This window comes from Ochotona princeps, chromosome 3, assembly GCF_030435755.1.
Source record: "Ochotona princeps isolate mOchPri1 chromosome 3, mOchPri1.hap1, whole genome shotgun sequence".
NCBI classification, from domain to species: domain Eukaryota; kingdom Metazoa; phylum Chordata; class Mammalia; order Lagomorpha; family Ochotonidae; genus Ochotona; species Ochotona princeps.
In genome coordinates, this window is record NC_080834.1 from 16,917,099 (window position 1) to 16,939,883 (window position 22,785).

At 40.2% G+C, this 22,785-nt stretch overlaps 1 protein-coding gene and 1 pseudogene across 1 annotated transcript in view; one reads left to right on the top strand and one right to left on the bottom strand.

Annotated features, from left to right (window-relative positions):
• Window positions 1-22,785, top strand: part of MLF1 (myeloid leukemia factor 1) — a 44,723-nt gene that overhangs the window by 17,663 nt on the left and 4,275 nt on the right. The window contains exons 2-5 of the mRNA XM_004598577.3: window positions 9,542-9,686; window positions 15,460-15,501; window positions 19,809-19,892; window positions 21,273-21,401. Of these exons, the coding sequence (XP_004598634.3) occupies window positions 9,542-9,686; window positions 15,460-15,501; window positions 19,809-19,892; window positions 21,273-21,401 (400 nt within the window). The remainder of the gene's footprint in view (window positions 1-9,541; window positions 9,687-15,459; window positions 15,502-19,808; window positions 19,893-21,272; window positions 21,402-22,785) is intronic.
• Window positions 6,631-7,856, bottom strand: LOC131479768 (chromatin accessibility complex protein 1-like; annotated as a pseudogene).

Below are 22,785 nucleotides of genomic sequence, written 5' to 3' on the forward strand. Positions count from 1 at the left end.
CCTAGTTTTTTTTCGGTTTGGGTTTTTTTGTTTGTTTTTTATAAAAACATACTGCTGAGATGTTATATTCCTGAACTGCAAATAAGTAATTAACTTGTTCTTCACAGTAGTTTCCAATTTTAAAAAATCCTTTAAGTGGATTAAAAACAACCTACCTGTTGTACTATATCCAGCTTAACCATCTACAATTTTTTCTCTTTTTAAGAATTCTATTTAAGAATCTTATAAAAATGAAAGAAACCACAGCACAGCAGCAGTATGAAAAGGGAGATTGAAGGGCAAAACAGAAAGAAACCAGGAGTTCATATCCACCTTTGTTTCAACTCTGGGTTCCACCCACAGGGTTGTCTCAAAATTGCACGGAGGGGGGCAGCAAGGGCGGAAGACCCCTGCCTGCACACAGGGGGTAGAAGTAGGGAGAGTTGTATTGCAGAGATAGTGGCATAGCTTCTCCCACCTCTCATGGACGATGGCAGGTACACGCGATTATTGAAAAGGAGCCTGTAAAATACTCTATGCACTGAATTTCTGCAATGAGTTTTCAGAAATTTCAAATTGTGTTCAAGTTTAAGGCAATAACACCTTAAAACTATACAGTGTTTTGAAAGAGTATTACTTCTGCTTTATTGTATTTTAAAGATTGATGCCTAGATTTTCAATCTATGTATTTATTTATTTATTTGAAAGAACTACAATGAGAAGGGGACAGAAAAAGATAGGTCTGCCATCAGGTGGTTCACTTTCCAAATGTTTTTAACAGTCTGGGCTTGAACAGGGTGCAGCCAGGAGCCTGGAACTCCTTCCAAGTCTCCCAGGTGGGTGACGGGCCCAAAGTACTTAAGCCATTTTCTGTTGCTCTCCCTTTTGCATGAACAGGGAGTTGGGTAAGTAAAACAGCTGAGACTCAAACCAGCACTTGTATGAGATGCCAGCCACACAGCCGACAACTTAACCCACTGCTCTACAATGCTGTCCCCCAAAACTGATGCCTACTTAATACCTGGAAACTATAATTTATTAAATCACAAAACATACTAGCATCTTATGAAGATCAAAGTTTGACAAATGATTAGTATGCTTGTAGGATTTTCAAAGTAGAATAAATACTATCTTTCATTTTATAACATTATAGTGGCCATTGCCAAGAGACTTTTATTATTATAAAGGAAAAACAGATTAATACAGTATACACTGAAAATTTGCATTTGATTTAGAACTTTTCTCAGGCAAAAAATGTGAAACGATTCACTGGACAAGGTATTGAGGAATTACCCAAAACAAGCATACATCTGAGAGTGCTCTACAATTGGAGAAGGAAAAAAGCCAGGCTGTTTTTTTGTTGTTGTTTTGTTTTGCTTGTTTTTAAGGTTTATTTATTGTTTGAAAGGCAGACTTGCAGAGAGCAGGAGAGATGGAGTTTCCATCTGCTGGTTCATTCCCAAAGGGGTCTCCCATGTGGGTGTACTGCCCCAAGAGTCGGGCTATTTTCTGCTTTCTTGGGCACATTAGCAGGGTGCTGGATCAGAAGTGGATCAGTTCCAGCAGGCATATTGCATGCGGATACCACAGGTGGAGGCTTACCATGCTCAGGGACAAGCATTTTTGCAGTATGTTAAACCACTGCTCTGGGAGCCTACATTTCATATCAGAGCATGGTCTGAAATCCTGGCTTCTCTGCTTCCCATCTAGCTTCCTGCTAAAGTTCCCGGGAAGATAGTGGTAGGGTGCCAAAATATTTGGGCCCTACCAACCAACCCATGTGAGTCAAACTTCTCCAGGCAGTACACAAAAAAACAAAACTCTGGCAAGCAGTGAGAAGAGTACACATTGGACACGGGGAAAAAGCAATAAAATTGGCCTTGACTTCTCACTGGAAGAAAGAAGGTGAAATAATATTTTCTGTGTACAGAAAGAAAAAAGGAAACCTGTGAAACTAGGTATATCTTGTGAAAGTAAAAATATTTTCAGATAGAAGAAAATATGAGATTTTGTCACAAATACCTGTAGAATATGTTAAATTTAGTTCTTTGTTTAATCGAAATGATATCAGATGATATCTTGCATATTAAGAAGGGAAAGAGCATCAGAGATGTTTAAAATGTGGATAAATGTTGCATGTCTACGGCGATTTCAAAGGATGATGCAGCCATTTAAAAAAGAAAGAAATGGGAATGGGACCCGACACAGTAGCGTAGCGACTAAATCCTCGCCTTGCAAGCGCCAGGATCCCAAATGGGTGCCGGTTATTGTCCTGGCAGCCCCACTTCCCATCCAGCTCCCTGCTTGTAGCCAGGGAAAACAGTTGAGGACGGCCCAAAGCCTTGGGACCCTGCAACTGCAAGGGAGACCTGGAAGAAGTTCCTGGCTGCTAGCTTCAGATTGGCTCAGTTCTGGCCATTGTGGCCACTTGGGGAATGACCCAGTGGATGGAAAATCTGTCTCTCCTTCTCTCTGTAAATCTGCCTTTCCGATGAAAATAAGTAATCTTAAAAGGAATGGGATGCCAAAAATTAAAACTTTTGGTCATGATGACCATTTCTGGAAGGAATCAGTAAATGAAAGATCTCTCCATTAACTGCCTTTAGAGTAAATGTGTGTGTGTGTGTGTGTGTGTGTGTGTGTGTCTGTCTATCAAAACTTCCACAGTGTACATTAAAAGAAAATGAGACAAAATTGTTTCCTGAAGAGGTTTCTCTTCACAACACTAGATACGTAGCATAGCCTCCAAGTATGGAGGAGGAGGACGCAGGTGTCTGTGCCTAGGTAAGACAGTGTTTTATGTTTGAGTGAAACACAAATGTAGCTATTTAATTCTCAGAATTTGTTAATGCTCAAATGGCTAGATGTTGGAATCTGGGAAATCTGGGAAGGAATAAGATATCAGAGCAGAAGTAAATAGAACCGAATCAAACTCAGTTGTTCTTGGATCAAGGCAGCTACAGCAGTTATCTATCCCTGCTTTGCCTTTTTTTTTTTTTTTGAAGATTTACTTATTTTTATTGCAAAATCAGATATATATAGAGAGGAGGAGAGACAAAGAGGAAGATCTTCCGTCTGATCATTCACTCCCTAAGTGACCATAATGGCCGGTGCTGTGCCAATCTGGAGCCAGGAGCCAGGAGCTTCCTCCAGGACATGGGTGCAGGGTCCCAAGGCTTTGGGCTGTCCTCAACTTCTTTCCCAGGCCACAGGCAGGGAGCTGGATGGGAAGTGGCGCTGCCAGGATTAGAAACAACACCCATATGGGATCCTGGCGCGTTCAAGATGAGGACTTTAGCCGCGAGGCCACCGCGCCGAGCCCCCCACCTTGCTTTTGACGGAATTCCTGTTCATCCTTTCCCTCCCCAAGGTGCCAACACAAGAAAGATAAAAACGCAAGTAGTGTGAGGCCTATGTTTGAAGTTTTGAAACTAGAAGCTTTGGAAACTACTGGCTGGCTGTGCCCTTAGTAAAATCAGATGTAGGAATAGGAAGGCTAAGGAAAAGTCAGTGTTGGAAATATGAAGCTTCCAGAGTGATTAGGATATAAAAAGGGCAAATGTTTAATCCTTGCTTTCTCTGATGTACACTCCGAATTTTTTAGAAAGTTTTTTAGTATAAAATCAATTGAAAGTTGAAAATTTGAGCACAGCGCAGTAGTCTAGTGGCTAAACTGCTCGCCTTGCATGCCCCGGAATCGCATATGGGCTCTGGTTCATGTCCTAGCTGTTTCATTTCCCATCCAGCTCTGTCCTGTGGCCTGGTAAGCAGTCATAGATGGCTAAAAGCTATGGGGTGATTCACCAGTGTAGGAGACCTGGAGGAAGCTCCTGGCTCCTGGATTCAGATTGGCTCAGCTCCTGCTGTTGTGCCCACTTGGTTAGTGAGCCGGCAGATGGAAGATCTTCCTCTCTGTCTTTCAATCTGTAAATCTGCCTTTCTAATAAAATAAGTAAATATTTTTTTTTAGATTTATTTCTTTTTATTGCAAAGTTAAATATACAGAGAGGAGGAGAGACAGAGAAGGAGATCTTCCGTCCGATGCTTCACTCCCTAAGTGACCACAATGGCCGGTGCTGCGCTGATCCGGAGCCAGGCAAGGAACTTCTTCTGGGTCTCCCATGTGGGTGCAGGGTCCCAAGGCTTTGGGCCGTCTCAACTGCTCTCCCAGGCCACAAGCAGGGAGCTGGATGAGAAGTGGGGCTGCCAGGAGTAGAACCGGCACCCATTTGGGATCCTGGCACGTGCAAGGCAAGGACTTCAGCCACTAGGCTATAGTGCTGGGCCCAGTAAATCTTTTTTAAAAAGAAAGTCAGTCGAAAATTTGCTCTAGACATCCCCTGCGCCAAGATCAACGGATCCCTCTGTTTCATCACCTAACACAGTGAATTTTATATAGATATTCAATAAATATGTGTTAAAAATATAGTGACTATGTCCATCAGAGCAAACACAAGATGAGTTGGGGATGCTTTATGAAATGGTCTGGTGTGTGGGTGGTTTTTCATATGAGGCCCTGCACCTGTGTTAGCACTACTTGAAAGCATGCTAGAATGCACACGGTTGAGAAACCTGCATCCCATGTGGGAGCGACTGTCTACTACACATGGAAACTGAGTTCACTAATGCAGAGGTTGCAAAATCAAATTTGTATTATTCCTAACTGAAATTACATTAAAAAAAATCAGAACATTTTGCAGTATGTCACACAAACAGATCTCCCATATTAGATTATATAAAATGAAAATGGAGCCTTTTAAATTGTAGACAGAAAATTTTGAATGTACATTGCAATCATGACTACAATGTATCTTTTTATACTGTACTCCCCTCAAATTGTCCACTTCTAATTCATGATTATTTTCATTTTAAAATTTATATTCTTTATTTTCTAAAAAGAATTGTGAACATATTTACAAAGATATATACAATGTTAGAACTACGGGTTATCTTTTAAAAAAAGATGAAAGACACTGGATAAAAATTTAAGTAAAACAACTTTTCCAAAATTAATAGGAAGTAGAATTAAAAGGTCAGTTATTTTAGCGTAAAAATTTTTGAAATTGTACATATAAAGGGTCTTGAAAAGGTTCATGGAAAATAACTTATTCTCCAGCTTTTTGTAAAGCTGTTGAAAGTCTCTGACATGTCAGACCATAGTCTGGTAAAAAATGAAAACCCAACAAAGATTCATGGATGTGAGGCTGAATAAAGTCGATGTTAAGAAAATGAAAGGCAATTCCCACTGGGGAAAAAACTACTAGACATATATCTTACAAAAGGCTTGTATCCAAAATATTTAAAAGGACTTACACACACACTTCATCAAAGAAAAGTTTTCAGTGACAAATGGTACAAAATAAAACCACAGTGCGATATTATTATACTACTCTGGAATGGCTAAAATTATATTCATAATACCGAATTTTAGCAAGAACATAGTATAACTGGAACTGTCAGTTCTCAGTTTTTGTAAATTAATGCACTTTTACTCTACTACCCGGATGTTCCACTCGTATCAAAGATGTTTACTCAAAAGATTATTACATAAATGTTCGTACCATCTTTAATCATAATAGGCAAACTAGAAAGTTTTATAATTATGCTTACATAATCACATATACATAGTTGGTTTGGTAAGAAAACCAAATGAACTCTTGGTAAGTGGGACAACATGGATGACCCAGAGATACGTTACCCTTAGAAGGCTACATTACAGTGTGATTTCCATTATATGAAGTTCTGATAGAACAAAAACGTAGTGACAGAAAGCCTATTATTGGTAATTAGGATTAGGGATGGCAATTGTCTGCAAAAAGTAGGAGAAATTTGGGAGCGATAGAAATGTCTTAGATTTTAATTTTAGTGATAATTACAATACTGCATTTTTCAAAATGTATCAAACTGTACAGTTAAAATGCACACATTTCATTGAATGTAAATTGTATCTAAACAAAGCTGACTCAAACCAAGGAGCTTCTCTCTACACAAGAACACAACACTGTTTTCTAATCTTAAACCATTGCACTTGGGGCCTTCGCTGTGAGGCAGTAAGCTGAGCTTCCATCTGCAGCAGCATCCTATATGGGCATTTGTTCAAGTCTCAGCTACTGCACTACCGATCTAGCTCCCTGCTGATGACCTTGGAAGGCAGTCAGTGGAAGAGGGCGCAAGTGCTTAGGCCCCTGAACCCACATGGGAGACCCACATGGAGAAGAAGCTGCTGGCTTCAGACTGGCCCAGCTCTGGGCGTTGTGCCATTTGGGGAGTGAACCGTTGCACAGAGGGTCAGTCTCTCTCTGTCTCTCCTTCTCTGTGTTAACTCTGCTTTTGAAATAAAAATAAAAAAGTCATTTAAAAAGTAATTCTGTTTAGAGCTATTATGCCCGCTCCACTCTTTTTTGTCTCTGAAAACGTGCCCATGGCCTTCATAGAAAAGATGCTTCTTCACCATAGAAAATTAGCACCTGCACACAGCGCCCCATGAACTGCTTTAAACGCAGAGATCCATGGAATACCTGTTGGACCGCAGCCGGCGCAAGCTGGCCTCACTGTGGGGTAGCCCCCCAAGGCCCAGTGTGCAGGTGCAGGCTCAGGCCCGGTACCTGCTGTGCACCTCAGTCTGCAGTCCCTGAAGGCCCCAGGTGGTACTCAGCGCTCAGGAGCCCACCTCCGTGTCTCTGTCCTCCTCTTCTGCCTCTCCCTCAGCATCTTCAGGTACTTGCTGGCCGGGATCTTCTTGGGTAGGACGTCTGTGAGGAACTGCAATGCGTCTGACTGCTGCGGGATGCTGGCCAGGTCGCCGCAGGTCAGCGCCTTCTTGTCCTGGGCCCCGCTGGGGCCGTACAAGGCTAGGTGCTGCACAAAGAGCTGCGTGGCCTTGGCTGTGAGCACCAACGCCTCCTGGTTAATGCTGGCCAGCTCAGGGGGGCTTTTCGTGATGACTCGGATGCGGGACAGGGACAGCGAGACCAGACGTGCCCCCATCTTTCTCCTTGCCTACTGACACCTCTGCCAGCTTGGGCGTGGCCAGTAGCCGCCCGACTCAACTCTTTAAAAAGTTGATGCATGATACATTTTGTGTGTACAAATACTACAGAATTGGGAAGAAAATTTCTTCTCAAGGTTACTGCAGATGACAGAATTTTTTAGTTTCCTCATGATGATATCATAGGATTAGAATTGTATTAAAAGGAAGAAAGGTGACCTAAGGGGAGAATGTAAGGTGGGAGTCTGAAGGGGCAAGGTCAAATCGGTAAAGTGAACGCCAATCGTGTATGTCTTAGAGTTCTAGAGTGAGGAATATGAGCTTACTAGTGGATCAGTATCTTTTCAGTGCCTTTCCAAAGTTGAGAAACCATTCTTTAATGCGTTAAACTTTATGGATTTCTGAATGAGTTAGCAACAGATCGTGAGCACATTTATAAAGCACACTTGAGGACACTTCAAAAAGGTTGTAGAAAGTAGAATTAGCGATGTTTATTGGGGGGCTGACAGTGTAGTGTGGTGGACTAAGCCTCCACTTGCAGTCTTAGAAGCTCCAGTTGCATTCCAGCTCTCTGCTTATGACCTGGGAAAGCGGAGTCAAATGGCTCAAGTCCTTGCATCCTTGCACCACGTGGGAGACTTGCAGGCATCTCTTGGTTCCCAGCTTCACGTGGGCTCAGCTCCCATGCTCTGGGGCTGGCAGTTGTTGGGGAGTGAATCAGCAAATGGAACATCTCCCTCTCTTTCTCTCCTCTCTGCAACCCTGCCTTTCAAATAAGAATAATTCTTTTTAAAAAGACGTTTATTGGTGCAACAATTTTAGAGATCCATTTGTAGAAGTATTTTTCAGAAAGTTCATAGAGAATGTGTTCGTGCATGGGTATGGACATTTTTGTGAGTGTATCTTACATTTTTTCATGAACTTTTTAAAGAACTATCATAGAATAGGTCCTGGAACCTGCCTATTGCTTTTTGTGGTTTTTTAAGTAAAGTTTTTTTTTCATGGGCAGAACTTAATGATGAAATCATAGGAAGTAGTGCCCACAAATGACTTAGGAAGAGAAAATAAGGGAAATTAATTTATTCAGCACACTGTATTGGTCAGATACTATCTGCTTTCAGGTTGCATGGTTTAGTCTTGGCAATAGGGATATATGTTATTACCCTTGCTTTTGCAACTTTGAAAACAATCTCAGGAAGAGAGGTTTGAGTTCTAATAACTCAGGTACCACAAATGCAGAAGAGGAGTATCCCTCAAATATTGGTGAGGCCCTGGTTAAGTTAAAATTTCCGGGAATGTGTGTCCATTAGTCAAACCCAGAGGTGGCAGGAATGGGGAACAAGAATCTGTAGTATTACTACCCAGCTCACAAGTTAGTTGGTGACCCCAGAAGTGCCTGAGAAATGCCATATTGAGAGTTAGCAAAAATTTATGCTGGGTAGTGACTTCTAGTCTTTAGAGTCCTTAGAAACAAGGTTTAGCCTCATGCAGATTATCTATAATTTTGTTTATTAAAATATATCTTGCTATTGATCAGCTTTTTGTTCTATAACAAAATAGATGAGACAAGCAAACTTTAAGACGCTTATTTTGGTTCATGCTTTTGAGATTCACCCTCTAAGATCAGCTGGCCTGCACCGGTTCAGTCACTGGTGGTGAGTCCCAGGGTCACACAGGGCTTCACATACCAGGGCGCCACCAGGATCCGATTTTAGCTCTCTGTAATCTTAGTCACTGCCCAAGGGCCTTACCTATAAACTCCGTAATTGAGTTACATTTCCACCCTGTTCAAACCACAGCAACATTGTATCATAGCTGTAGTTCTCAGTGCTTGTATTTTGGAAGAAAGAGTTTAAAAAACAAACACATCCTTTATTATCTCTCCCTAGGATTTGTTACTCACCACACAAAGTGTTATCAACTTGGTAGTAGTGTTTTTCAGATTACTTTTTTTTTTTTTTACATTTCCTGAGATGTGTTAGCATTGTTTTACTGTGGGCCCAGCTCGATAGCGTAGGGGTCAAGGTCCTCGACTTGTGCGCACCGGGATCCCATATGGCACTGGTTCTAATCCTGGTGGCCCCAGTTCCCATCCGGCTCCCTGCTTGTGGCCTGGGAGAGCAGTCGAGAACAACCCAAAGCCTTGGGACCCTGTACCCGTGTGGGAGACCTGGAAGAGCTCCTGGCTCCTGGCTCCGGATTGGCTCAGTTACAGCCATTGCGGCCACTTGGGGGAGTGAACCATCGGATGGAAGATCTTCCACTCTGTCTCTCCTCCTCTCTGTATATCCACTTTTCCAATAAAAACAAATCTTAAAAAAAAAAACACATTGTTTTACTGTGTGTCTAACAGTAAAGGATAAATGTGATTTTGTTTTTGTGCATAGTGAGGTATGGTGAGTAATGAATAGAACTGGTTTTCCTAAATTGTTTCTACATGTAGTAGGTCTTAATGAAATTATTCTATTCTCCTTAATTCTTTTCTTTTAAAAAGCAGATTAGCTCTGGATTAATTGCCTATGTTTTACGTTTGAACACTTAATCTTTCATGGTTCTATGTATGTTTTTCAACAGCGATTCTTTCCTTGCACATCAAGAAAGTATGCGTCAGATGATGAGGAGTTTTTCTGAGCCCTTTGGCAGAGACTTGCTCAGTATCCCTGATGGGAGAGGACGGCATCGGCACGCGAGGCGTGAGGACGGTGAAAATTCCTTGACTGTAAGTCTGATTTATTTATTTATTTTCAAGACAATGAGTGATGTGTTCTAGAAACTTGGAGAAAGAATCACAGAAGTGTAGATTTATGATAAATACTATGTTATAGAACTGGCTATTACATAAAAAGGAAAATGGCTGGAAATCTGAATTCTGGGCCACTGGATTGTTAGCTTAAAGAGTTCTACTGTGATAACAAAACGTTTAGGGCCACGGGGATAGTTGTTAGAAGACAAACTTAAACATGAATTTTTTCATGTGTAAATGCTTCTGACTTTATAACTTCTTCTTATGTCTTAAATTAGAACAGGCTAAGAAATGCCTTCTTGACCCAGACTCTTGTTAAATACTTCACAGTGGTAGTATAATGCTTTATCCTCATTGGGCCAGGAAGCACACGTCTTCTGGGTACCTGCAACTATCAAAGCTTTGATTAACCTTGAGCTGTATTGCAAAAGCCTTGACAGTTTCAGCATATTTTTGTGTCTGAGAGCAAAACTGGGTGATTATAAGCTCAGCTCAACAAAAAGATGAAATCTGGATACTTATTTTTTCTAATTATTTCCTTTTTTTGCCTCTGTGTTCTTCTTATCAGGAATATCATGTGTAGAATAACTAATTCATGGAGGGATTCTATAAAAATGAATCTCTACAATTAAAATGTAGATATTGGAACTCAGTTAACGCAGTTAGCTGGAACACTGAATTACTCAATTAGGACCACTTTTAGGATCTTCCAGAAAAACACTTGCAGTTTTCTGTTTGCAACAAACTTAAAAAGAACAAAATACTTAGATTCACCTGTGAAGTCTGATGAATAAAATTACATTTTCCATTTAAAATGATGATAATCTTCACATTTGTTTTATACATGAGTGCACCTGAACAAGTTCCTGGAAAACTGGAATTAAAAATAAAATGCTTGAAATATATTTAGTTTTTTCAGGATATACATTTTCCATGACCTTTTTGGAGTACACTCATCTGCCTATCAGCACCATGTGCAAATGGCCACTGTTTTTTCAGTAGTAAATACTTGATATCATTATATATACATATACTATATATATATAAAGTTTCTACTTTCATGGCTTATTAGCGTTCATAAAAGTTTAAAACTTAAAGAAAGTTTAAAACTTGTGTAGAAGAACAGTTGTCAGAGAAGGCATAAAAACCATAATTGAAAATTTTGTATTTATCTGCTGCAACTAAAGCAAAGAAAATATGTATAGCTCTTTGTACTTACACACAGATAGGATTAGCTCTTATGAAAGAAGTGAGAAGTGGAGCCTGATCCCATAATTGTAAGTATAGAAAAGAGACCTTATTATAATTCACCTGGAAGTGTCTTGCTGAAGATGCCTGTACGCACGTCAGCCATAACTCTGCTGGTCACCCGTTGCCAACAGAAGTGTTTCTTTCATGGGTGCTTGTGTTTAAAGCACTGAGTGTTGTAACAAGATCTGATATAAATATTAATCAACCAAATAAATGTCTTTGAAACTGTTGTTTGCAAAATTTAAATTAGGAACTGTTTGCACTTTAGCATACTTTGCATTACATTTGCCTTACCAAAGCAGCTTTAAATCGAGTGTTGCGGATTATGCAGAAAACTAACAGCTGAAACGATAAGGTTGCATAATTAAGATAATTGAGTATAAAAAGGCAAGTAGGAAAACAATTCCAAATATAAATATCAAGAGCAACATTTTAATGAAAAACCAAAATAGTTCTTGTTGTTGTAAATGAACGCCTATAGCAAATTTCTTTATACTGAGCCTCAGCTTATAAATGACAGAAGTTTGTTTCTCGGAGTTCAGGGAACTGGAGTCCCAGATTATGATATGCTGATAAATTCACTGTCTGCTGAGGGCTTGCACTCTGCTTCATAGATGGCACCATTTTGCTTTGTCTTGACAGAAAGAAAGACAATGAGCCAACAGGCTCCCTCAGGTTCCTTTTGGAAGCCACCAATCCCGTTCATGAGGGCTCTAAAGACTGTGGTCATCTCTGCTAGGCCCAGCCTCTCAATACTAGGATGCTGAGAGTTAGCTTTCAACTTGTGAGAACGAAGAGGTTGCAGATGTGCGCTGTCCAGCATGCTAGCCACTACCACATCATTTTTGAGCACCTAAAATATGCCTAGTGTACTACCATCAAAAATGAAAGTAAACAAATGGGATGGTATCAATTGGAAAACTTCGATATAATCAAGAAAATAATTAATAGAGAAGCAGCCTACATAATGGGGTGAAATGTTTGCAACCCATAATGAAACAGGGAGCTGGATAGGACTGGAGAGACCAATTTTTATGCAGCACGGCTTAACTGTGTGCCAAAACTCCTAGCCCCTAAAATGGCACTTTTTAAAAACATGAAATGTTAATAATTTATTTGAGGGATGCACAGACACACAATGGATGTGGTTGTGCTGTGCCAAAGCTGAGTGCAAAAGACTGCGTTTAGGTTTCCCTCACAAGTGGCAGTTGCTTTTTTTTGTTTTATTTTTGTTTTTTTTTTTTCTGTTTTCTATGCTTTACCCGTATTTCACTATTGCTACCAGATGTCCTTGTTCTCTGGTCCTGGAATCCAACCTGAACACATGCTGTTAGTGGACCCTCTTCTTAAGGCTGCTTGGCTACGATAGCTCCTCAGACCTTCCTTGTTGGCTTTTGTTTTGCAGCGTTGACACTCTGGAGTGTGTGGGCAGGTGTTTTGCAGAATGTCCCTCCACTGGGATTTCTATGCTGTTTTTCCCATGAATAGAGTGAGGCTATGGATGTGGTGGGCAAGCCTCACAGGTAAATGTGAGTTTCATCACAGCAGGGGACATGCTGTTAACATGACCTGTCACCGCTCTCCTCCATCACCATGCTGGATTCACGGCTGTCAGGTTACTCCCATCACCTCCCAAATGACATTCTTCGGAAGGAAGTCCCTAAGTGTCGCTGTCCCACACCAATGGACTTGGTGCATGGAGCCGATAATAACACACGTGGACCCTGACTGATGGTCAAAGCCGTAGTTTATTAGTGGCATCAGACTTTATACACTGAGGGCCATACAGGATAAGGGAGGAAGTATTGAGCTCATCAACAAAACCATCAATGCTTTTGTTTGGAACTCTTTTGTCTTGTATATTCTACCAGGTGTTCTCATATACATACTGTCCACTCAACTGTTCTTATGCAAATGATATCCAATAAGGTATACAAAAGGTAGCCATTTGGCTATTCTCCTCCAAATATTATCCAACCAACTGTAATCCTGTGCTCACTGACCTTCTAGGGTCACAATGTCCTCCTACACCTAAGCACAGTTCCCACAGACAGAGTGAGGTAGTCCACTTAAACCACTTGGAATTTTTCTGCTTGGAACGTTTGTCTATTCTCTCCCATGTGTTTAGTAATAACTTTTTTTTTACCACTATAGACACATGGATATTTGTTAGGTAGCTTGGGTTATAATATAATATGGCTTTTTTGTTCTTTTTTAATTATTTGAGCTTCTATAAAAAGTTAAGCTCAATTCAAAATTATGCCATGCCTCATGGTATTTAAGCAATAGCTTTGGTGACTAGAGGCTTCTTCCATCAACTCCTTTCTTTGACATACCACCTGTCACTGTCATTATTTAAGTGCTTCATTTTTTTGTGGCACAAAATGTTGCAGGATCATCTTGTGTATTTCCCACTTCAGTTCTAGAATCAGTTTTCATTCCAAGAAGCCTTGATCCCTTTCACTGGAAACTAAGATCTAGGTACTGTTTCTATTCCAGTGAATCTTAGGCCAAAAAATTGGCAAGAAAATTGTTTCACTCTGGCTGTCCTGAGGTGAATGGGGGCTAATCTCTTAAACTGGTTTTTCTTACAGAAAAAAATAAGTGACTGAAAGCATTCAAAATAAACCAAACATGCAAACTGATTTCATCACAAACCAAGATGAACCAGTACGTTTGCAGTATTGTAAACCAGTCCAACATAGTTAATAGCCGAATTACAAAAGGATCCCTAGAAAGTCACTCATTGGGGATTATCGAAATACCAGTAGTGTCTTTGATTTTCCACATCACAGGCACACGCATCATGATACACCAAAAAATTCATACCTGATTTTGCAGGGACACACATACTGTCTATTATATGGTCATAATTCTAACACAGATGGTCATAGATATTTCCCCATTTTCTTGTTCCAAGGATTAGCTTGTGAATAGTGTAAAATCCCACACTCCACAAACTGTAAAGTTCAACAAGAAAGATCCATTCTTAGGCCCGGCACTGTAGCCTAGCAGCTCAAGTCCTTGCCTTGCACGTGCCGGGATCCCACAAGGGTGCCGATCCATATCTTGGCTGCCCCACTTCCCATCCAGTGCCCTGCTTGTGGCCTGGGAAGGCAATGGAGGACGGCCCAAGGCCTTGGGACCCTGCACCCACATGGGAGACCTGGAAGAAGCTTCTGGTTCCTGGTTTTGGATTAGCTCAGCTTTAGCCATTGCAACCGCTTGGGGAGTGAATCATCATGTGGAAGATCTTTTCGTATCTCCTTCTCTCTGATTATCTGAGTTTCCAATTTAAAAAAGAAGAAATTTTTTTAAATGTTTAAAGAAAAAGATCTATCCTTCAGACAAGTGTTGCCCAGAATGGGTTATTTCTTTTCCACACGTTGTGGTGGGTGCTGGTGACAGGGACTGTCCTGCGGTTCCCACCTTTTAATAATGTTTCTCCAAGCTTATTGTTAATGCAGGAGATAATGTGACAGAGGAGACACACATTCACACTCCCTAAACACCCTCCAAGGGCTGCATAGAGGCCGGTGCTGGGAGCCAGGAACCCCATCTAGGTCTCCTGTGGAAGTGACAGAAATCTAGGGTTGCTAGTGTCCGCACTGGCGGGAAGGTGGAGCCGGAAGTTGGAGCTAGGAACTGAGGCCAGGCCTTGCGCTGTGGGATGTAGAACGATCTTAGCCATCTAACTGCTCACCCACTGCTCTGTGCAGCTTGGACTTGGAAGTGCCCTGTGCATAGACCTTGTAGTCAGAAATTCAGTGTTCAGGGTTTATAAGTAATGGAAGCTTTAAAATTGTGTACATCTAAAATTTTTTTATTCACCTGGACCTGTTGAAGAATATAAATATATTATTCATTAATTTGATTATTCCATCTATGATTCTTAATATTATTTTGCCATTGGAAGACACAAAATATGTTAAATTTTCTATATATGACCCTTTCTAAAGCCTGTATTGATTTCTTATTCCTGTAGTCTTTAGGAGGTATTATTAGATTTTTCCCAACATCTCCACTAATATTTGGAAATTTTAGTAAGGGAATTTAAAGATATTTGTTTACATGTAAGGTTAACTGATCTTTTGAAAATATGGGTTAGTTGAGCAAAGGAAAAATGACTTGCTCTTAATCATTACATCTTTTTAATGAATTTTGAGATGAATTTGTATTTCCTTTTACCCATTTTTATCTTAAACCATGTCAAATACTTTTCCTTTTGAGCTTCCTGTAATAAATACTAGAGTACTCATATTTTGAAGTGATATAAGGCTTCCCTATTTTTCTGTCAGATTCTATAATGAGTAATAAGCATATAACTTACATATGCATATATATGGTCAGTTTTGATTAAAGGCTGTTTTACTTTGGTAACCTTGAGCTGTGTGCTAATGTAGTACGTTCATTTGTTTATTCTTTTTTTGTGATGTATTTCCTTTTCAGGATTATTATGTAATAAATAGCATAGTCAAAAATTGTTTTTTTTTTTTAGGCAATGAGTTCTCTTGTACCTTTCAGCAGTTTTTGTGGCATGGTTCGTATCATGAAACAACAATTTTCTGGAAAATATTTTTCATTAACTCAAGCAGCCGAATTGGCATGCAGCTCACTAACTTGCATATTAGCTTTTGGGTATTTGTACTGATTGCTTCTTTCATGTTAAATATATCTTTTTTTTCAATTTACGTTAATTAAGCACTATATAACACATTGCATGTTACATAATACATCACACAGACTTCTGACAGGGCTACACAGGCCTAATTGCGTTTTTTTGTTCTTTCATCATTTGGGAAAATGCTTCTTTAATCAATGTTCTCCAAACCCTTTGTCACATTGTGATGATGAACTCCAGAGATGCGTTTATCTCTTTCCAAAGAACTCCAGTGGTAACGCAAATGAGCAATCCTTTCTTTCGTTGTGCCTGTTGTATGCAGTGGCCATTCCGGGGGTGCTCAAGCACACGGCCATGACGGTGGCCCCGGGCCGAACCACATCGCGGCACGGCTACCTAAAACAAAACGCGGCTTGTAGGTCCCTAAGGGGATTCATGTTAAATGTATTTTAAGAGTTTTCTCAAGTAAGTCACATCAACACAAGTAAAATCAGTCTTTGAGAGTAGAAGATATAGATGAACATTTGCTGGATGTACCCAAAGGATGCCCATGGTTGTGCTTGAAAGCGTGGAACTTCCACATGCTGATAATGACTTTCAAAAACTGAGAGAGCTCACACTGCAGGTAGATCAGCAGCTAGTGCTCAGAGCAGCTGCCCTCTCCACGTGCCCCTCGTGCCCGAGCTGCGTGTCCCGCCCACAGCGAGGGACGGCTACGCCTACCTGCATTGCTCCCCTCTGGGGTTTTGTGCTTTGCGCCTGTGACTATGGTACAAGCCTCTGAGAACTAGCAGAGAATAGCATGAATTTGGAACTTTTATTATCCACACTGTCATGAAAGGTTTCCGTGTGTGTGTGTGTATGCACGTGCACTAGCCCTAGACATATTAGAGTATACTTGGAAGGGAAAATTAGGAAATAATTCATATTTTTCTATGAACTTGTTAAAGATCCCTTTGTATAATGTTTGTCTCTTCTGACCAGAGTTTATAGTGGACACATAATGAAGAATATTATATCCCAGAATTATCAGTGAAATGGTCAGGAACATTCAATACTTGGTGAAAGTACTTAATTTGGATCCTTCAGGTGGGGTAGGTTGAATGGAGGTCAGAGAAGACCTCCTGAATTTTAAGGATTAGTAAGGAGTTAACCAAGAAAAAATAAAAGTGAAGCGAACAGCATACAACACAAAGAAAACGGCATGTACAAAGACCCTGGAGGCTGGGGTGCCGAAAGATTTCTGGGGTCACTTGGCTCCAGAGTAGGAGGTGAACAATAAGTATAAATGAGGGTGAAGGAGGTAAGCAGAGACTTTCCAAGGCTGTCCCAAGGAGTGTGACATTGTTCAGGTGCAGGAAGTGACGCTGACCAAAGGATTCAGAGTCAGATTCTCCTGAAGATCAACAGGCTCCAGTTTCTAAGGGAGTCACGGGAGGCTGTGGGAACATCTGCATGCAAGCCCTTGGTGATGCCTTTGACTTGGTAATGCCATGGTGATAAGGACAGATGTCATATTGAAGAGCGAGCTGAAGAGGCGAGTGGCCAGCTCTTGGACATTGGCTGGGTGGAACGGGCAGTTACGAGCAGGGAGAAAGTAGGACGCCTGCTAGTCTGGCATGAGGAGGCAGACGGACGGGACTGCCACTGAACCAAGAATTGAGCATTGACTCCGTGTAGATTGGAGTGTAAGTGACCAGAGTGACCATTCTGTTTTGGATATTTTGCTTCAGTTTGGGATTTTTAAGTGTCTGCGGATTGCCCAGGTGGATTTATCGGGTGCACAGATGAATATATAGATTTGAGCTTAGCTAGAAACAGTTTGTTCACTCATTTGGCAAATTTTACTGAGCTGTCCTATGTGCAGAAATTATTTTTTAAATATTAGAAGTCTAGCAATAGAACAACACAAGATGGAGCTATCCTCACAGACTAATTTTATAAAGTGGAAAGATGAACAATAGATGTGGATACAGTTTCAGATACTCAGTACCCGGAATGTGATGGAACAGCATGATGCTCTAGAGGCAAAGTAGGTGGTGCAGGAAGGAGGCTGGGGTGCTTAGATGAGGGTAAAAGGGGACCACTATGCTAAAATCAGGGAACAACACTCGTGGCAGAGAGGAGTGTGTGTTCCCAAGTCCCAAAGTCCGTAGGGACCCACTGGCAGTAGGGACCCAATGGAGTTCAGCTCCAGTTCATATCCCTGTGTCTCAGTTATTCTAGGCTGTTGGGCCACCACAGTCATTACAACACAGACATCTTACGGTGACAAATTTGAAAGTAAATGGAGAGAACAGATTATGCTCAAACCGCTCATCTCTCTGTACTCCTCCCTTGGGCTCACCTTCTCATCTCTTTTTAATTGTATCTAAAATAGTCTGTGATTCTCAAGCTAATATTGAAACAAAATTTTCAGAATATTTTCTCAGTTGTGTTGAATCTCTGAAATGCAAATTAATTTCACTTCAGTTTTTTGTGTGCCCAAATGTATATCAGTATCTCCTTAATTCTGCCTCTTCTTATTCCCTACCTCCTTAAGTTCAGGTCCTGAAGGATGAATTTGGGTTTCCCAGATCTTTCTCAGTGTTATTGGTAGAACCAAATCGAAGGCAGAGATACAGAGACCTTTGATAATTCTTTATTAAGGCCCAGCTCCGCACGAGGACCAAAACATGAGGAATGAATCCTGATGCTATGTAGGATTGGTGAGATTCCTCCTGCTTGAGGAATTCCTTGAACAAAGCAGTTCCTGTTAGTGTGGTAAACTATGCTCTAAGCGGCACTCTACAGCATGTGCTCCACTCTTAATTTCTGGTGAATGGCCTAGTGATGCAACCCAACATGAAGACTGCCCCGTGGGATTGCAGGCTAAGCCCCCTCCTGTGGCGCCAGCATCCCATATAAACACCATTTCAAGTCTGGGCTGCTTAGTTTCCCATCCAGATCCCTGCTAATAACCTAGGAAGATAACCCAAGTCCTTGGGCCCCTGTACTCAGGTGGGAGGACCCACAAGAAGCTCCTGACTTCAGACAAGTCTGGCTCTGGCCAATGTGGCCATTGTGGCTATTTGTGGAATAAGCTAGTAGATGCAAGATATTTGTCTGCCTCTCCTTCTCTGTTCTCTGCCTTTGAAATAAAAAATAAGTCTTCAGAAATAATTCTAAAATCCATGAATGGTAGAGTTTTCTGAAGCAGTTTCTTAATCTCAACACTAGTGATGGTTAGGGTCAGATAATACTTTGCTCTGGGAGGTTGTCCTACATCTCCCCACTCACTGGTCTCAGTTTCCCTCTGTTGCAACAACTGAAAATGCTGGCAATTATTGACACATGTCTCCCAAGGCCACTGTTCTAGAGGAAGTCTTAACTGTTTTTCTGAAAGAACGTTCCTCACACTCCAAGGGTATGACCCTCTGCTCCTTTAACAGGCAGCAAATTGAATACCTGTTGGCAGAATAAATTGATCTCTGTCATAATCTGGAGCTTATAATGACGACAGGAGAACCAGTTACTGGAATAGGTAAAGAACCTATTTTCTACCAAGGGCTTTTGGATATTTATAACATCATTTGCAGGTCATACAAAGTCATCAGTTTAAAGATTAGCCTGTTAGATTTGTTGGATTTCCATCCGGCTTTGCCTGTGCTTGCCTTAGCAGGGCCAGACCAAATAATTTTGCAGCCCAGTTGTTCCAACCCTGTGTCAGAAGGACGGCTGCCGTTGGCCATATGGCCATGGGTACTGCTGGAGGCAATAGTAGCATCTAATTCCCAGATTGTGTTTATTTGCATGGTGGGAAATTGAGAGGCAAGAAGGAAACATTTGAAGACTGTCCTGTCTGGTCTGGTCCAGAATATACCACTCAGTATTTAATATCAACCAGAATCTAAGGAAACTGACCAATGATATATGCAAATACATCTTTCTATGTACTTGCATGTTTGTGTATAGGTATGTGTGCGTGTATATATTCATATATATGTAAATGTTGTTATAATATTACAATTCCCTAATCATTTATATGTTTATAGTTTCATTTGCTTCAGTTTTTCTTTAGCAAATAACTTTCATTATGTAGTAATTAATTTATTTTTGCCTGATGGATTACTGCATGATATCTCAGTGAATGAATTGGGGGGAATTTTTCAGCTGTTTTGGGAAAACTGATTTGCTTCTTTTGTGTTGTACTTGTAGTTAATAACGTACCTCCTAATATCCTGTAGCGTACAGATGTCAACCCTTTTCAGGCAATGGACCGAATGATGTCAAATATGAGAAACAGTATGCAGGAATTACAAAGAAACTTTGTAAGTATTAAAAGTAAAGTGATAACTTTGATTTCAGTTATTGATATTCAGTATATTGGTTTTTAACCAGTTTTTACTCACAATCGACAGTACTAAAAAACACATCATACACTGTTAACTCATGCACACGACTTGTATACCTTACACATGCACCTGAAACACAAGTTTTATGAGAAAATAAGTATGCTTTTTGTAGTATATGTTGATTTTTGGATTTTATTTCATGTTCTGAAATCCTGATCCCAGGGCAAGTGTCGCAGCATGAGCAGGGTAAGCTGCCTTTTAGGACATGCCCATGGTTCCTCCACTTCTGGTCTGGTTGCTTCATGGCTTGCAGAGGCAGCAGGTGGCGCTCCGGATGCCTGGATCCCCGGCACGTGGTAGATCCTAGCTCCAGCCTGGCCAGCCTCCACAGGATGCAGGCGTTGAGAGTGAACCAGCAAGTGGGACTCTCTTTGCATGGAGGATACCTGTCTTTGCAAGTGGGATATCTCTCTTTGCATTCTCTCTCTGTGCATGTTTGTGGGTCTACAGGCTATTCTCATTTTCTCTCTTTCTGCCTTTCAAATAAGTGAAATAATAAATAATAAAATATCCTGGTCATATCCCACTAAATTGATATCACAGCCTACAAGTTTAAACAAAACAGTAGTTAGCTTTCAAAATAAAAATTTAAAAATTTAGCATCAAAGACCTTTCTTCTACTGAAAGTCGGTATTGCTAATGAAGATTTGATACAAATAAATTTGCATATTTTCTTTATTTGTAAACATGAAAGGATGTGTAGCATCTAAGAAGTTAACTGTTAGCATTAAAGAAAATATCTTAAAGCAGAAATTTTAGTAATGATATTTAGGTGCTAGATTGAGTTGGAGCCGTATGGTCAAATTACTATATATGGTACTAATATCCTTCCTTTTCTACTTAAAATATTTACGTCAAAAATAATAACTTGATTTGATCTGAAGAACACCTGTATCATTCTAATTATCCAGCTTAAATTCTGTGAGTCTTCTAAGAATGTCCAAATCTAGGACTTTATTACTAATAATTTTAATAATATAGCAATACAGTATTCACTGAAAATATAGAACTTCTTGGTATGTGACCAAAATGACTTGACATTGGAAAGATTACACACAGGGGTCAACCACTCACTGTAGGAGTATCACAGGTTTTAGGGCAGAGTGTCTTTATTTAAACCTAAGCCACAGGTATTTAAGGATCTCTGAGTAAATTATTTTTCTCAACAAAGAGAATAAGAATTGGTAGTGTGGTAGCCATAGAATTCATAGCTAGTTTTGTTAGTTATTTAAATCATCTGGCATAATTATTTGTATTTGACTAGCCTCTGAACCTGCCACTTGTCTTTACTTGTAGGGTAATCTTTCCGTGGATCCACATGGACATTCATTTTGTTCCTCTTCAGTGATGACTTACTCCAAAGTAGGGGATGAACCACCGAAAGTTTTCCAGGCCTCGACTCAAACCCGCACGGCTCCAGGAGGGGTAAGTGTTTAATAAGGAGTTTTCAAGGTTGATAAAGTTGTGGGATGATAAATTGTTTCTATCAGATTGTAACTATTGAAATATGATCTGGTTCCAGTTGAGGGGAAGAAACAGGCAGCAGTAGGGCAGTCATCATTATGAAAGCCATTAAAGCCCCACTGTATTTACATTAAAGTCCCTCCACCATGAGGGCTTCATCTTTCACATAAATATCTATTCATGTTAATTACCATCCTATGTTTACGAAATAATTAGACACTAGAAGAAGCATTTGTTCTGTGAAATATCTTTACTTTATATTTGAAGCTTTTTCTGAACTCATGAAAACATACCACCAAGTATATAGAAAGGATAGAATAATATAGTGATACATAATGAGTGTACATGTTATCTGCCACCTAGGTTAACCAAATTATTTACTATCCTCTGTTTACTTCAAATTGTCTCATCTTGTTTTCTTTTAAGTAAAAATATGACAGGTAATTTCTCGTGTACTCATCCAAAGTCCTTTTCACTTTTCCCTCCATATTTTCTATCTCTGTAGTTTATCATTCTTATTTTATTTATACGTACATCATAAAATGGATTATTTCTGTAGGTGTTTAAACATCATAAAAATGGTATATTGCGTGTGTCCTCTTAAACCTGCCTTTACTCTAACATGCTTCTGAAATTTATTGAAATTGATGCTTGAAGCCCTGGTTTCTTCAAGTTCTGTAATGGTATCCAAAATATGAGTATTCCATAAACTTGTGCCTCTTGTTACATTGATACATGGTGGGTATACCTTGCTCTTTATCTGGAATTATCCAGTGATGAAAACCATTGGCTTCCACAGATTCTTTGGTGTGACTGTTGCCATTTCTTGACTTCATTGTTAGTACTTAGAGTAAAATTTTATGTTTTTCATATTGAATGAGAATTGGTTCATTTCTTAGTTATTACATATAAATGTACTTTTTAATGAGGCTTTTGTTATAGTTCAGCTAATCCAGTACGTATATTTTATGTAACAAAGTTTTAAATATAAACACTGTAACTGTGGCTGTACTGCAGCAAATTATGTTAAGTCTGGTTGTCACAAATATTTTTTGAAAAAGATTTTATTTTTACTGGAAAGTCAGATTTACAGAGAGAGACAGAGAGGTGGATCTTCCCTCTACTGGTTCACTCCCCAAGTGGCCACAATGGCCAGAGCTGAACCAATCTGAAGCCAAGAGCCAGAAGTCTCCTTTGGGTCTCTATGTGGGTTCAGGGTCCCAAGGCTTTGGGCTGTCCTCCACGGCTTTCCCAGGTCACAAGCAGGGCGCTGAAAGGGAAGAGTACTCACGAACCAGTGCCCATATGGGATCCTAGCATGTGCAAGGCAAGGACTTTAGCCACT